Below are 13135 nucleotides of genomic sequence, written 5' to 3'. Positions count from 1 at the left end.
AATTTTAAATGACTTATTAAATTCTCAATATTTTGATTGTGTATAGCACTGTAGATAATTTGACCCACATTAAGATCAGCTCAAAGCCATTCGATCTTATCTCTAATATAATCAAATTAAGTTAAAATATTTTTTGATCTGAAAATACAAAAATATGCCTAATATTTGTTTTATGTAGAAAAATATGTCTAAAAATTTGTTTCAAACTAAGTTATTCCTTTTGCATTTGTCTCACCGTGAAATCCCGTTGTTCTTTATATTCTTCGACCTTGCGTTTTCTTCTTTGCTGCTTTTCCAATCATCGCTTTCTTCCATTGGCTCTTCAATCCTCTTAGCCAACCTGGCCGACCCAAGGTTCGTCCTTTCTGTCCATTCGTTTCCTCGTATTTTCTGGCCTTTCTTTTCGGTTTTGAAAGCTAGGCGTTCTTAGGCTCTGTGACTTGTTGAATTGATCTATTGTGATTGTGAAACAGGAAAATGGTGTTTCTTAATGCTTCTTGTTATGTGCAGAATCTGTTAAATAGTCATAAAGTTTGTTTTTTGGGCCTAACGTAGATAAAATTTCTTATGAAGTTTTATCTTTTGTGCCTGATTTGCTGCGCTTTTCATAGGGTAATTTTTTAATGTGAATTTTGTACTTATATGCTTAATGGTTGGGGTTTTTGTTGATTAGCTTTAGAAGGTTGCAAATATAAGAACTAAAATGATGAAATATTATTATATCGATCGATCTCAGTAATGGCAATGGCAAATCTTGCAGGTAGATATGAGCCCTCTGTATTTGTTAGTTTTTGCTGGTATTTCCTTTTTTTTTTCTTTCCTGTGATTTATTACCATTCTAGTTCTATTGGTGTAATTCTTATTATGGAAGTTATCAATTGCATAGACGTAAGAAAATGCTATATCCATATATGCTATATAAGAGGGTGATCCTGGAGAACTGTTTAGGTTTCCTCCATTGTCATGTGAAGGTAAAAAACAATTTATCTACAGTTTATGGGTAATACTATATATATCAATCCATTCCCCTCCCTATATTGAGAATAGCTTCTTGTTGTTTGCAGTAGATGTACTCTTTATAATTGTAGAGATCAGTCTTAGCTTTTCTCTGTAAAGACATACCTCGTTTGCACCAGGTATGCTCTTTGTAATTTTAGACATAACATTGGTGGCTTAAAGAAATCAGTCTTACCTTTCCTCTGTAAATTTAATATTTATACTAGGAATAAATCACTTTCTTAATGGACATCAAATGATATTAAGTTTCAGACTTATTTCTTCTAAAATTATCAGAGGCATTTATGGAAATTTTTCTTCTTATTTTGGGAACTAATGATTTGTTGGATAAAATAAAAAAGGCTGAGTAACAAAATACGTAAATAAATGTTATTACTATTTTTACTTAACAGCTAATTCCAAATCGAATGGAGAAATAATTTTAGCAACACTTGGGCCAAGTAATTTGAGTATTTCTTTCACTTGTGTCTATTATTATTATTGGGTAAAATCCTTGAACTATTATCATTTCGTGTTTGGGGAGCATTGTTGTCAACTTGTCATGCATATTTTACTAAAGTAAGATTGTTAAATCCCTAATAAAAGGTTTCCAAGTTGTTACTGTGAAATTAATTATTGTGACTATTTTATATAGGAACTTTCTGATAGGAATTAAGGGCTCTTACATCAAAATTAATAGGAAGTATGTGCTTTTTTCAACCAAATCAGCGAACCAGAATGAAAAATTGGCAAGAAGACTCACTACAAAACTTCTTATTGCAAGAAATTCGAAAGAAAATAACAAAATACAGTTGAATCCTCAATTGGAGAGGAGGTTCCAGCTCTCCCGATCTCTAGCCGACGGCTAGAGCCCAAACAAAACTTAAGAACTCTCCAAATTTTAGCAAACACAAGATAGAACTTAACCCTATGGTAAACAATCTATTTAAAGCATACAAAATATAGGTAATGTCAAAACAACCCTCCTAATTTGAATTTCTCTCCTAACCCCCTCTTTAATTTTCTCTTAATTGATGTTGGACTGCTGGGCCCCACCCCCAATTAATCAGGCGGAAGTGTCTAACAATACCCCCCTCTCAAAGACCCCGCCTTGTTCTCAAGGTGGAAAGACGACTTCTTTGCCAATTTCCTCATAATCACAAACGGTGAGAATCTAAAGAGTTTGGTCCTTACACCTATGCCCTGGTGTATACCTCTCCTCAAATCTAAAACACAACCCCTTCGTCATCTTCTATTGTAGCTCTGTCTTTATAAGTCTCTTGAAGTTTTCCCCTAGTCTTTCTCCTACAGTTTTCTCTTTCAGATCTCCTTAAGAGTACCCGGTGTCGACTCCTTTGATGCCAAAAAGGTAATGATCATCCTGTGCAAACCTCCTGAGCTGCTACCTCCAACCCCTCTCTCTAGATGCCTCTAATCCTCCACTAATTGAGCTAGCTCCATAGCCTCTCCCAAATCATGAGGACTCATCACTCTATCCGCCACCCGAATCTCTAGTTTGAACAATTTCATAAAGTTTCCCTCTAGTACAATCCCGGAAGTCGATCAAGTCGGTTGGTCAAGTGCTCAAACTGCTCCCAGTACTCAACTATTGTCTCCTCCTGCATCATGGCAAAGAACTGCTAATAGAAGTCACCTCCTCTGCTGGTTCGAAAACTTTTCAACAAACAATCCTTAAACTCCCTCCAGGTCTATATAGATCACCTCGTATCCCTCCATTGGTACCATGCTAAAATTTTTCCCTACTAGCACATCCCGGCTACCGTCAGTCTCTCCTCTTCCATCAACCTATTGACGGTAAAATACATTTCCACCTTTTAAATCTACCCATGGGCATCATCTACTCAAAAATAGGCATCTTCAGCTTCCTAACCCTCAAATCTCTCACATTCCCCATGTTTCCTCCATAATTTTTCATTCCACAAGGGAGTGGTTCCCCCCCAAATGTCCCAATCATCCTTTCTACAATCATACCCAAATCTTTTATTATATTCCCACATTCTCCTTTCAAATTCAGCACTCCTTGGATCATAATCAATCCATCTCTTTTCAAATTCAGCATCCCTTTGGTCATAATTAGCCCTTGCCCTTTCAAATTCCGCCAATATCCTCTCAAATTTAACACCACATCATTCATGCCCGATCTCCTCATGCCTCTCACCATACCCTCTACCTGGCTCCTCCCTAGGAATAGGTTCTGGAGGAGGCATTCTCTCTTCTCCCTCTCGAATCTCCACCTCTTGATCTTCCCTTCGTCATATTGGGTTAGGGTTCTTCCCACTTCCTTGGTTGTCAGAGGCTTCCGTCGCCTCCGACGACGCAATTTTGGGTTGGCCCTCGAGCAATTTCTTCAACATCTCTTCCAGTTTGGAAAAATTTTCATCCGTCTTCTCGTCGATAGCTAAAATTTGACTTTTGACATCTGAAAGTTGAGTTTGAAGATCTGAATTTTAGATTTCAATTGTCCAATCTTCACTTTCAACACTTCTACCTTTCTTTCTATTACAGGTACTCAGAATTAGGCTCCAATAGCCAAAAACAACAACTTTGATACGAATCTGGTCTCCAAACTGCAAAAACTGCACAATCGGAGAGGATACACAATAGAAATTAATGAGAAAGACTTCTATTTCTGCCCAAAAAATTGCTCTAATACCAATTTGATCAGAATCAAGGGCTCTTACATCCAAATTGATAGGAACTATGTGCTTTTTTCAATCAAATCAGTGAGTTGTAATGGAAAATCTAGAAGAAGAAACAACTCAGAACTTTTTATTACAAGAACTCGAAAGAAAATAACAAGATATAGCTGGATCCTCAATTGGAGAGGAGGATCTAGCTCTGCCAATCTCTAGCTGGCGGCTAGAGCCTAAACAAAATCTAAGAACTCTCAAAATTTTAGCAAACTCAACATAAAATCTAACCCTAGGGTAAACAATATATTTAAAGCATACAAAATATAATTAATGCCAAAATAGCCCTCCTAATTTGAATTTCCCTCCTAATACCGTCTTTAATTTCCTCTTAATTGTTGCCCATAATTGTTGTTGAACTGTTGGGCCCCACCCCCAATTAAACAAGCAGAAGCTTGTTCCGCCTAAACAGGTGGAAGCCTGTTCCGACTCAACAGACGGAAGCGTCTAACAATACCCCCTTCCCAAAGACCCATCTGGCTCGATCGGACGGGAAGAGATTTGCATGCCAAGTGCTGAGCTGTTTGAGGCGTTTTTTTCTGCTGCTGTCCTTGAAGCTTGTCGCAACCCTAAAACAATTGTTTTTCTCTACCGCCATGCCTTCATTGCCGGCCTTCCCTTGTTGCTGTTATTACCAAGCTGGGAATAACATAATTGTATCCCCCAGCTTAAGAGGGAGTGTTAAAATCCCAACCGTCCCTTGGCCCTTGATCCCAGGGCCAACATGGGGATCCATGGGAGGCTCACCTGGGTCATGCTGTTAAATATCAACTATCCATTTGCCCTTGATCCCACGGCTATGATGGGGATCCGTGGGAGGCTCACCTGGATCACGCTGATCTTCTTTCATATTCGGATGGCTAATTTAGGAATAATTATATTAGAGCAATTATGCATGATTATGTATTTATTTATTTCTTTATTAAGATATCTTGTATAGATCTATAATTAGGAATAGTTTTGTATAATAAAGTTAAATCTTTTCCCTCTCCAATTTTTTGAATTTAACAGTTATAATCTATTTAGGACTTTTTAATTCACAGCTCATTATTATTTTGCATTTTTAAATGTTGGGAGTGACGTAATTGAAATCATTATTTCTTTGTGTTGGGAGGTGCTACATTTTATCATTCGATTGAATAAAAAATTAAAAGAAACATAGAATTTACACAGGCCTAAAGAAAATCTATGTTTTATACATATCTACATGGATAATCACTATATAAGAAAATATCTATCAAAGTTCATTTCCCTGAGTTTTGCAACGATTCAATGCAGATAATTCAGTACTGACAAGGAAATTTAAATGTCTAAGTACGTTGTTGGCACATTAAAATGCAAGCAATGAGTAATTTTGTGGATTTTCAACTTTAACCTCTATGCTTGCATCTGAAAATGAGAAAAAGACAGTCATGCATAGCACTGTATAGACGTAGGAAAATAAGAGAGGCTGCTTATAGAAATGATTTGTAGTTGTTGAAAGTATCATGTGGTGCACTGTGATTTTAGTTGTGATGAAACGAAGAGTTGGTATAGCCATGACTGCATTTGTAATAAGGTCACAGTTGCGAACTCCTTTACAAACCTCACAAATTATACGTTTATTCAGCGTTCAGGTTCTTAACTTAGTTGCATCTTTAACCAATTATAGCATTTTTTTTCCCATATCTATTCGACTGCCAAATGCATTGCAGTTAAAATTTTTTTACTCATATTGTGGATTGGCTTTGATCCTTATTACCGAGTTGTTGGTTTAACGGCCAGAAGGCCATTGTTAGTCGTTTATTGAAAGCACATTAGAAGTGTTTCAAAAGCTCTATGGATGTGAAATTACTAAAATATTCATATAATATTTTCATGTTTGTACATGAGATTTCTGTTTAAGATGATGGAAACTGAGAAGGCATCGTACTTTTTTCAGAACATCAGCTATTTAACATGTTTTTTTTTCGGGAGAGGTAAGTTAATTGTAGAAAGATCCAATTGATGGACAGCATCAGGTTAGGCCACAGCACCCCGTCGCTGCTATGGATTGGCCTAACAAAAAATTTAATTTAAATGAAACTTGAAAAAAAAATCTTGTTTCTTTTGTAGTTAGAGCCTGAGAATGCTTTACTTAGTTAAGTGATCACAAAAGGCTACTCTGATGAATTAAAAATAAGAATTTCTAGTTACTTGTTATGTGGCATTTGTTTTTTCGCCAATGATGCAAAAGAAAAACTAGTACAAGCTTACCGGGCATCTTCTGTCAACTAGAACTAAATTGGGGTTGATGAATGCTACTTTTGTGAAAAGTCTTTATTGTCATCATGTCATTGCATAAACATTAAATTAGTTTTGTTAAATCCTAGTCGTCGCTTGGCATTTTAATCCATGGTTAGGATGAGAATTTGTGGGAGGCTCGCCTATTAAATTCTAGCCGTCCCTTGGCATTTTGATCCCACGGCTAAGATGGGAATATGTAGGAGGCTGATAGGAAATACTTGAGTTCACAAGTAACCCTAAGGGTAAACTTGAGTTCTCAAGCAATCCTAACACCAAACGAAGAGCAAACAGCAGTAAATCTGCTGTCCACAGCAGAAAAACAGCAAAAACACAAGAAAATCTGAGAAACTCAAAGAAAAGCTTGTATTCCACTAGTCGATGAATAAAATAGCAAGATACAATTGATCCTCAATTCGAGAGGAGGATCGATCTCTCCCAAATCTCTAGACGCCGCTAGAGCCCAAAGAAAACCTAAATCTAAGAGATCTCAAATTTCCAGCCAAATTCCAGATGCTCAAACCCTAACAAAATCAACTATTTAATGCATACAAATCAAAAGGAATTCCCTAAACAGTCCATACGTTCAAATTTCCCTCTCAAAAAAACTTCCTAAACGGCTCTACGGGGGCGGACTGGCCGCTCGATCTCCGCATGAGGCGGAGATCCCGCCTCAGTCGCGAACTGCCGGTCCCGTGCGGACCGGCTGGGGGGGGGCAGCGGAGCGGGGTAACAGAGGCTCACCTGGATCACACCGATCTCCTTCCATATTTAGATGGCTGATTTAGGAAGGGTTATATTAGAGCAATTATACATTATTTTGTAATTATTTGTTTCTTTATTAAGATATATTGTATAGATCTATAAATAAGGACAAGTCTGTGCAATAAAATTATGAAATACAAAGCTGATGGTACACTGGAAAGGTATAAGGCAAAACTAGTGGAGAAAGGGTGCACTCAGACGTATGTGATTGCCTACTAGGAAACTTTTGCACCTGTGGCCAAGATGAACACCGTGAGGATCCAACTCTCACAACAGCTAATTATTACTAGCATCTTGAATAGTTGGATATCAAAAATGTATTCCTACAAGAAAACTTGGAGGAAGAAATATTCATGGAGATTCTAATAGGATTCAAGGAATAATATGGGGATACCAAAGTGTGTAGCTTAAAAAATCTCTATATGGGCTAAAGTAATCACTTAGAACTTGGTTTGGAATATTCTCAAAAGTCATGCTACTTAATGGTTATCGGCTGAGCCAAAGAGACTATATATTATTCTTCAAGCACTTACACTCATGGAAAGTCACAATTTTATTAGTTTATGTGGATGTTATCATCTTGATTGGGAATGATGAAAAGGAGATAATTCTAAAGAAATGTCTTGTTTGAAATAAAAAATATTGATAGATTAAAATATTTTCTTAGAATTAAAGTGGCCCACTCCAGCAAAGGAATATTTATTTCGCAATAAAAATACATTAATGATCTTTTTAAAGAAACAAGTAAATTAGCTTGTAAATCGGCACCAACATCAGTAGAACTAAATCTCAAATCGGGGGAAGCTAAAGAAGATCTAATTGTAGATAAAGGAGCTTACCAGAGACTTGTAGGAAAATTGATCTACGTTTCCCATCCCACACCGGACCAGATATAACATTTGTTGTAAGCATGGTCGGCCAGTTCATGCAAGATCTAAAGCAGACTCACATACATGTTGTAGACAGAATACTGCACTATCTTAAGGGGAACCTAGGCAAAGAGATCCTCTTCAGAAGAGACTATGGAATAACCCCATAAGCATATACTGATGTAGATTACAAAGGATCACCAGTAGATAGACGATCTACCTCAGGATGCTGCACATTCCTCGGAAGAAACCTTGTTACATTGAGAATCAAGAAACAGAATGTGGTGGAAAGATTTAGTACAGAAACATAATATTAAGCTATGACCTTAGGAATATGTGAGCTATTATGGATCAAGATAATTCTAGAAAATCTAAAGATCAAGTGGGAAGGACCCATAAAGCTACATTGTGACAACAAATCAACAATCAACATAGCTCACAATCTGGTTCAACATAATAAGACCAAGCACATAGAAGTGGACATGCATTTCATAAAGGAAAAATTAGACAGTGGTCTTATATGTATCGAACTTGTCTCATCAAAAGACCAACTTGTAGATATTCTTACCAAGAGACTCGATAACTCTATCTTTCTGGGATTGATTATCAAGCTGGGAATGACGAATCTGTATTCCCCAGCTTAAGGGGGAGTGTTAAATCCCAGCCGTCCCTTAGCATTTTGATCCCACAGCTAGGATGGGAATCTATGGGAGGATCACCTATTAAGTCCTAGCCTTCTCTTGGCATTTTGATCCCACAGCTAAGATGGGAATTCATGGGAGGCTCACCTGGATCATGTTGATCTCCTTCCATAATTAGATGGTTGATTTATGAAGGATTATGTTAGAGCAATTATGCATTATTATGTAATTATTTGTTTATTTATTAAGATATCTTGTATAGATCTATAAATAGAGACAAGTTTGTGCAATAAAATTAAGTCTTTTCCCTCTCCAATTCTCTAAATTTAACAAGTTTCTTTCTTATTCAGTTAGCCGCTCTAATTTCTCTACTTTAACAATTTGTATTTTTTTGGTAACGTGTCTTTATGTATTAAGGCTTCGTTTGAGACAGTTTTTTTATTGCTTCTTAAAACAGTTTTTTAGTACAAAAATTAAACTAGAAAGCTATTTTAAGAAGCAATAAAAAAAACCGTTCCAAATAAAACCTGAGACTACTGATTTTCTCTGTTTTTTTCAAATTTACATTATATATTGAAACTATTATGTTTTTTGCTTATCGTGGTCAAGATATGAATGGCATGGTACTTTGCTTTGTTTCCTAGAGCTTTAACTTACAAATTGATATTGCAGGCTTGCACCTGATATATGTGATTGGCATTTTATCCCTCTAGTTGATCAAGTTCTCTTTTCAGCCTGGCCGCTGTAGAAGAATTATATTATTCTTGCACCTCCAAGTGGGTGTGGGACCATAATGACTGGGTGATTGCCTTACTCTTGCCATTGGGTTCGAAGTCATCCAATGTTTGGAGACTCTGCCGTGTTTTTGAGGGACGCTCGCTTGATTATGGTTAATGTCAGTGGTGATTAAGATTGCAATGAGTGTAGAGCAGTGTTACTATTCTAGCTAGTCATTGTGGTACGAGGTAATAAGTAATGTGTTTCTGGCTATTGTTCAACAATTGTCAGGATATGTTTGATATTTCTTCTCAGTATCTTAGTTGCACTACAAAAAGAAACAACCTCACTTGCTCGAAGAATTTTCCTTTTTTCTAATTATGATGGTTAGGTTCTCCTGCTTCTCCACTCCCGCCAACAAATCGAAGGTATGCTAGATTTTCTTATTTTCCTTTTTCTTTCATGTACAAGTTGAAAATACCATTACGTGCTGAACATGGCTATCTCCCCCATTTCTGCAGAAAGTAGTTCAACAATCTGTAGGGAAGTTGCTTGCTGATTGTCAAAGTGTGACTGAGGATCAATCTATAAAGCTTGTTACGGGATCTATAGAAACAAATCCTATGGCTGGCAGTAATTCTTCCTGTAATACTGTGGACCGAAATATATCTCCATGCTTTCAGAAGGAATGCTGGCAATCAGAAGATCTCGAAGCTAAGCTTTCTGAGGCTAGTGAAGTGATAATTCGAACTGTACAGATCAAAAAGAGTCATTCTCTTGGAAACATGATGGAGAAAGAAAGTGATTTCTATGGCGATGATATCATGGGGGGTGTTGATATTGATCATGGCTTTTCACGTGAGTACTTGAATGATTGGAATACGAAGGAAGTTAGGGATTCCTTTGGGGATACTATTTCTTCCGAGTTCAATCACCATGAAAATTATGGAAAGAGTTATCATAATAAGCAAAAGAAAAATGATTTTCTTACGGATTCCATACATAATGATTCTCTATACTCTGTTGAAAATTCAAAGCAGTCTGATCATGATCAGCTTGCCGATATTGCCGAGAAGAGTGCTGATCATTTTGCTATCTCTAGATGTTCCTCCAAGAAACCTCCTACTTTATCAAGATCATGTTCTGTGATCAACCTGAAGGTCAATGTGTCTGAATCCAGTGAAGATGCTATAAGTCATAGACTTACCTATCATAGATCTCATTCCTTTTCGGATCTGCATAACTTCAGAGGACTGGGAGCTGAATTTCAAAATCATGGAAGATATTTTGATTCTGGCATCAACAATGAAAAAACTATCTTTGTTTCTCCCTCTTACTTAAACCCAAATTCTGATGGTGAGGGGAAAGCTCCTTGTTACTTTCGTGCAAAAGAAGAAGGCCTCAGTTTGGTTAGAAGTGAAATGGTTAACGATCAGGATAGTGATGGTAAACATTGAGCTTGATATTTGATTTGGGTTAAAGAAAGCTGCATACAATTCAAAAATCATTTTCTACATTTATTTTGCAGATGACTCAAGAAAATTAGAAGCAAAAGATGCTGAGATCAAGCAAGGAACTTCTCATTACAACTGGGAAGAACTGACCCCGGAGGAATTCAGCATGAAGAGAGTAGAACATTGGATTAGCCAGATAGAAATCTGCGGTGACTTCATTGTTGAAGAACCAGGAGAGGGATCGGCTAATGTTTGCAAGGAAGATCCCAAAATTTCTGTGGATTCTCGGAAACCGGATGCTAGAAGTCTCCAAGCCATCGAAGTACCTCGCAATCGTATCTCATCCTTAACTTCCACATCCTCATCAACGCAGATGGCAAATCTTGGGTTGGTCACAGTCCCTGTTCTAAGTCCATTTGTCAGTTTGAGGGTAGTTAACTTATCAGGAAATGTTATAGGTATGCTGTGCTTCTTTCTTATTCATGTTAATATCTTATTCTACCGACTACTTCATAAATTGTTCATGATATTCTTTTGTTTTTTTCCTAGCTCGGGTAACTCCAGGATCTCTTCCTAAAGGTCTCCACATGTTGAACTTATCAAAGAATAACATATCCACAATTGAAGGCCTCCGTGATCTTTCGCACCTTCGTGTATTGGACCTTAGCTATAACCGAATAACTAAAATTGGCCATGGTATTTTAATACCTTAGTTTTTTTTTTAATGCACTTATTGTGTCATTCTTGTTTGCTTTCTACAGCCATTTTACTTCCTGTTATCTTCAATATAACCTTTAGTTTATTGGTTTATTTTGCATGAATCTTTTCACATTTTTTGTTGATGAACCTTAATGAACTGAATTAAAACCAACGTTGATATTTCCCATTATAAACTAGTTAATATACAGTAATGTGTAACTCCAAAGCTGACTTTCTATTCCATTCTTCCTTTTAAGCTGCTTATTTTATTTCGACTACAATCCAGGTCCTACCTTTCATGTCTTTCTGATAATCTTCATTGTTTATTCATGCAAGGTTTATCTTCCTGTACCTCCCTTAAGGAACTGTATCTAGCTGGTAATAAGATCAGTGAGGTCGAAGGCCTTCACCGTCTTGTCAAACTGAATATAATAGACTTGCGGTTCAATAAAATCTCTACTGTTAAAGGCCTTGGGCAGCTAGCAGCTAATTACAGCTCCATGCAAGCAATAAATATTGAGGGTAATCCTGCCCAGATAAACGTTGGAGATGAGCAGCTTAAGAAGTTTCTTCTAGGCCTTCTTCCTAATCTAGTTTACTACAATAAGCAGGCCATTAGGAAGGGCTCAAAAGAAGTTTCAGGCCGTAGCAATTTTGCTGCTGCTGCTGCTGCTTCTGCTCCTCACTTCGATAGAAGTATCAGAGCAGAGCACAAACCTCCACTGAAGGCGTCCATGAGCTCTGCAGGTCTTCACAAGTTGACGAAAAACCTTGGAAGGCAAAGCCATGGCGAGGTAACGTCGATGAAGCTGGCCAAGGATCGGCATGCACGCACGCATCTGCTACATCCTGCTACCAAACCAACTAATCGGCACTTAGATTCTGGCAAAAAGCTACTCAGTGAAGCTATGCGGCGGAGCCAGAGCACCGATGCACTTTGGAGCCATGTCAAATGATGCTCATTGCAGTCTAATAATAAACTGGCCTTCTCTTTCATTGCCATTGAAGGACCAATTGTTGGATTATTGGTTATTTAAGTGTTTTGAAGTATGTTATGGCTATTGCACAGTAATGTGTTGTAGTTGCTAATAAGCAAACTGCAGGTGAGATGAATTTTTTTGCAGTTCTGTTTATACTTTTATTGTTGGAATTGTGCGAAAGTTTCAGAATGGATATCAAATTTCTGTTAAAAGAAGGCTGCCACATTTTATTGCAAATTTCTATTGATATGAAGAAGGATATTGTGCAGATCAATTCTTGTGTTCGAAGTATGTACAAGAAATTAAACCTCTACAACAATATTTTTTTGCAGTTCTGTTTATACTTTTATTGTTGGAATTGTGCGAAAGTTTCAGAATGGATATCAAATTTCTGTTAAAAGAAGGCTGCCACATTTTATTGCAAATTTCTATTGATATGAAGAAGGATATTGTGCAGATCAATTCTTGTGTTCGAAGTATGTACAAGAAATTAAACCTCTACAACAATATATATATATATAATGAAAAAAAAAATCAAAGATTTCTGATTAAATTTTCATCGGGATATAATTAAAATTTTGTCACGTTATTTTTATTATGTATTTTTTAAAATATTTATTCTATTTTTTAATATTTTACTATTTTATTATGTTTGAATATCTTAAAAATTGAAATGTCATGAGTTTAAGGGCATCTTCAACCGAAAAAAATCATTTTTTCACTTCAAAATGCAGTTATTCTTATCCAATTTAATGCTATTTCTTCTTCTTTTGCACGCTTCCTTTGATGATCGTCATATTTGGTTCGCTATTGTCCTCTTTCGCACGCTTCTTCGGTAAATTTCGCAGCAAATTTTTTTTGCGTAGGATGTTGAACTGTTCACCTATCGAAATTTGGCGTATGATTTGGAGTTGAAATGGAGCAAATGATGGATGACAGGTTAGAGATGGTCTAAGTCTATCTTGATAGAAATATGGGCCGTATATTTTGATATATATATATATATATATAGCGGTGGGGTTACCTAGAATGCTTATCAAC

At 36.7% G+C, this 13135-nt stretch overlaps 1 protein-coding gene across 2 annotated transcripts; it reads left to right on the top strand.

Moving 5' to 3' along the window:
- The first annotated feature begins 214 nt into the window (after nucleotides 1–214).
- Nucleotides 215–12350, top strand: LOC110110873. Of its 2 annotated transcripts, none has more exons than XM_020842524.2 (6): nucleotides 215–354; nucleotides 8917–9389; nucleotides 9483–10407; nucleotides 10490–10873; nucleotides 10965–11111; nucleotides 11451–12350. In XM_020842524.2, the coding sequence occupies exons 2-6, from the start codon at nucleotides 9342–9344 to the stop codon at nucleotides 12068–12070; spliced, it is 2124 nt and encodes a 707-aa protein (XP_020698183.1). In that variant the 5' UTR covers nucleotides 215–354; nucleotides 8917–9341; the 3' UTR covers nucleotides 12071–12350. The 2 variants fall into 2 exon arrangements, with proteins under 2 accessions (XP_020698183.1, XP_020698187.1); XM_020842528.2 differs by lacking the exon at nucleotides 215–354 and adding an exon at nucleotides 411–612.
- Nucleotides 12351–13135: the final 785 nt, after the last annotated feature.

The sequence above is a fragment of the Dendrobium catenatum genome, unplaced genomic scaffold (assembly GCF_001605985.2).
Source record: "Dendrobium catenatum unplaced genomic scaffold, ASM160598v2 fragScaff_scaffold_633, whole genome shotgun sequence".
In the NCBI taxonomy this organism is placed as follows: Eukaryota; Viridiplantae; Streptophyta; class Magnoliopsida; order Asparagales; family Orchidaceae; genus Dendrobium; species Dendrobium catenatum.
This window is presented reverse-complemented; position numbering and strand designations above follow the sequence as displayed.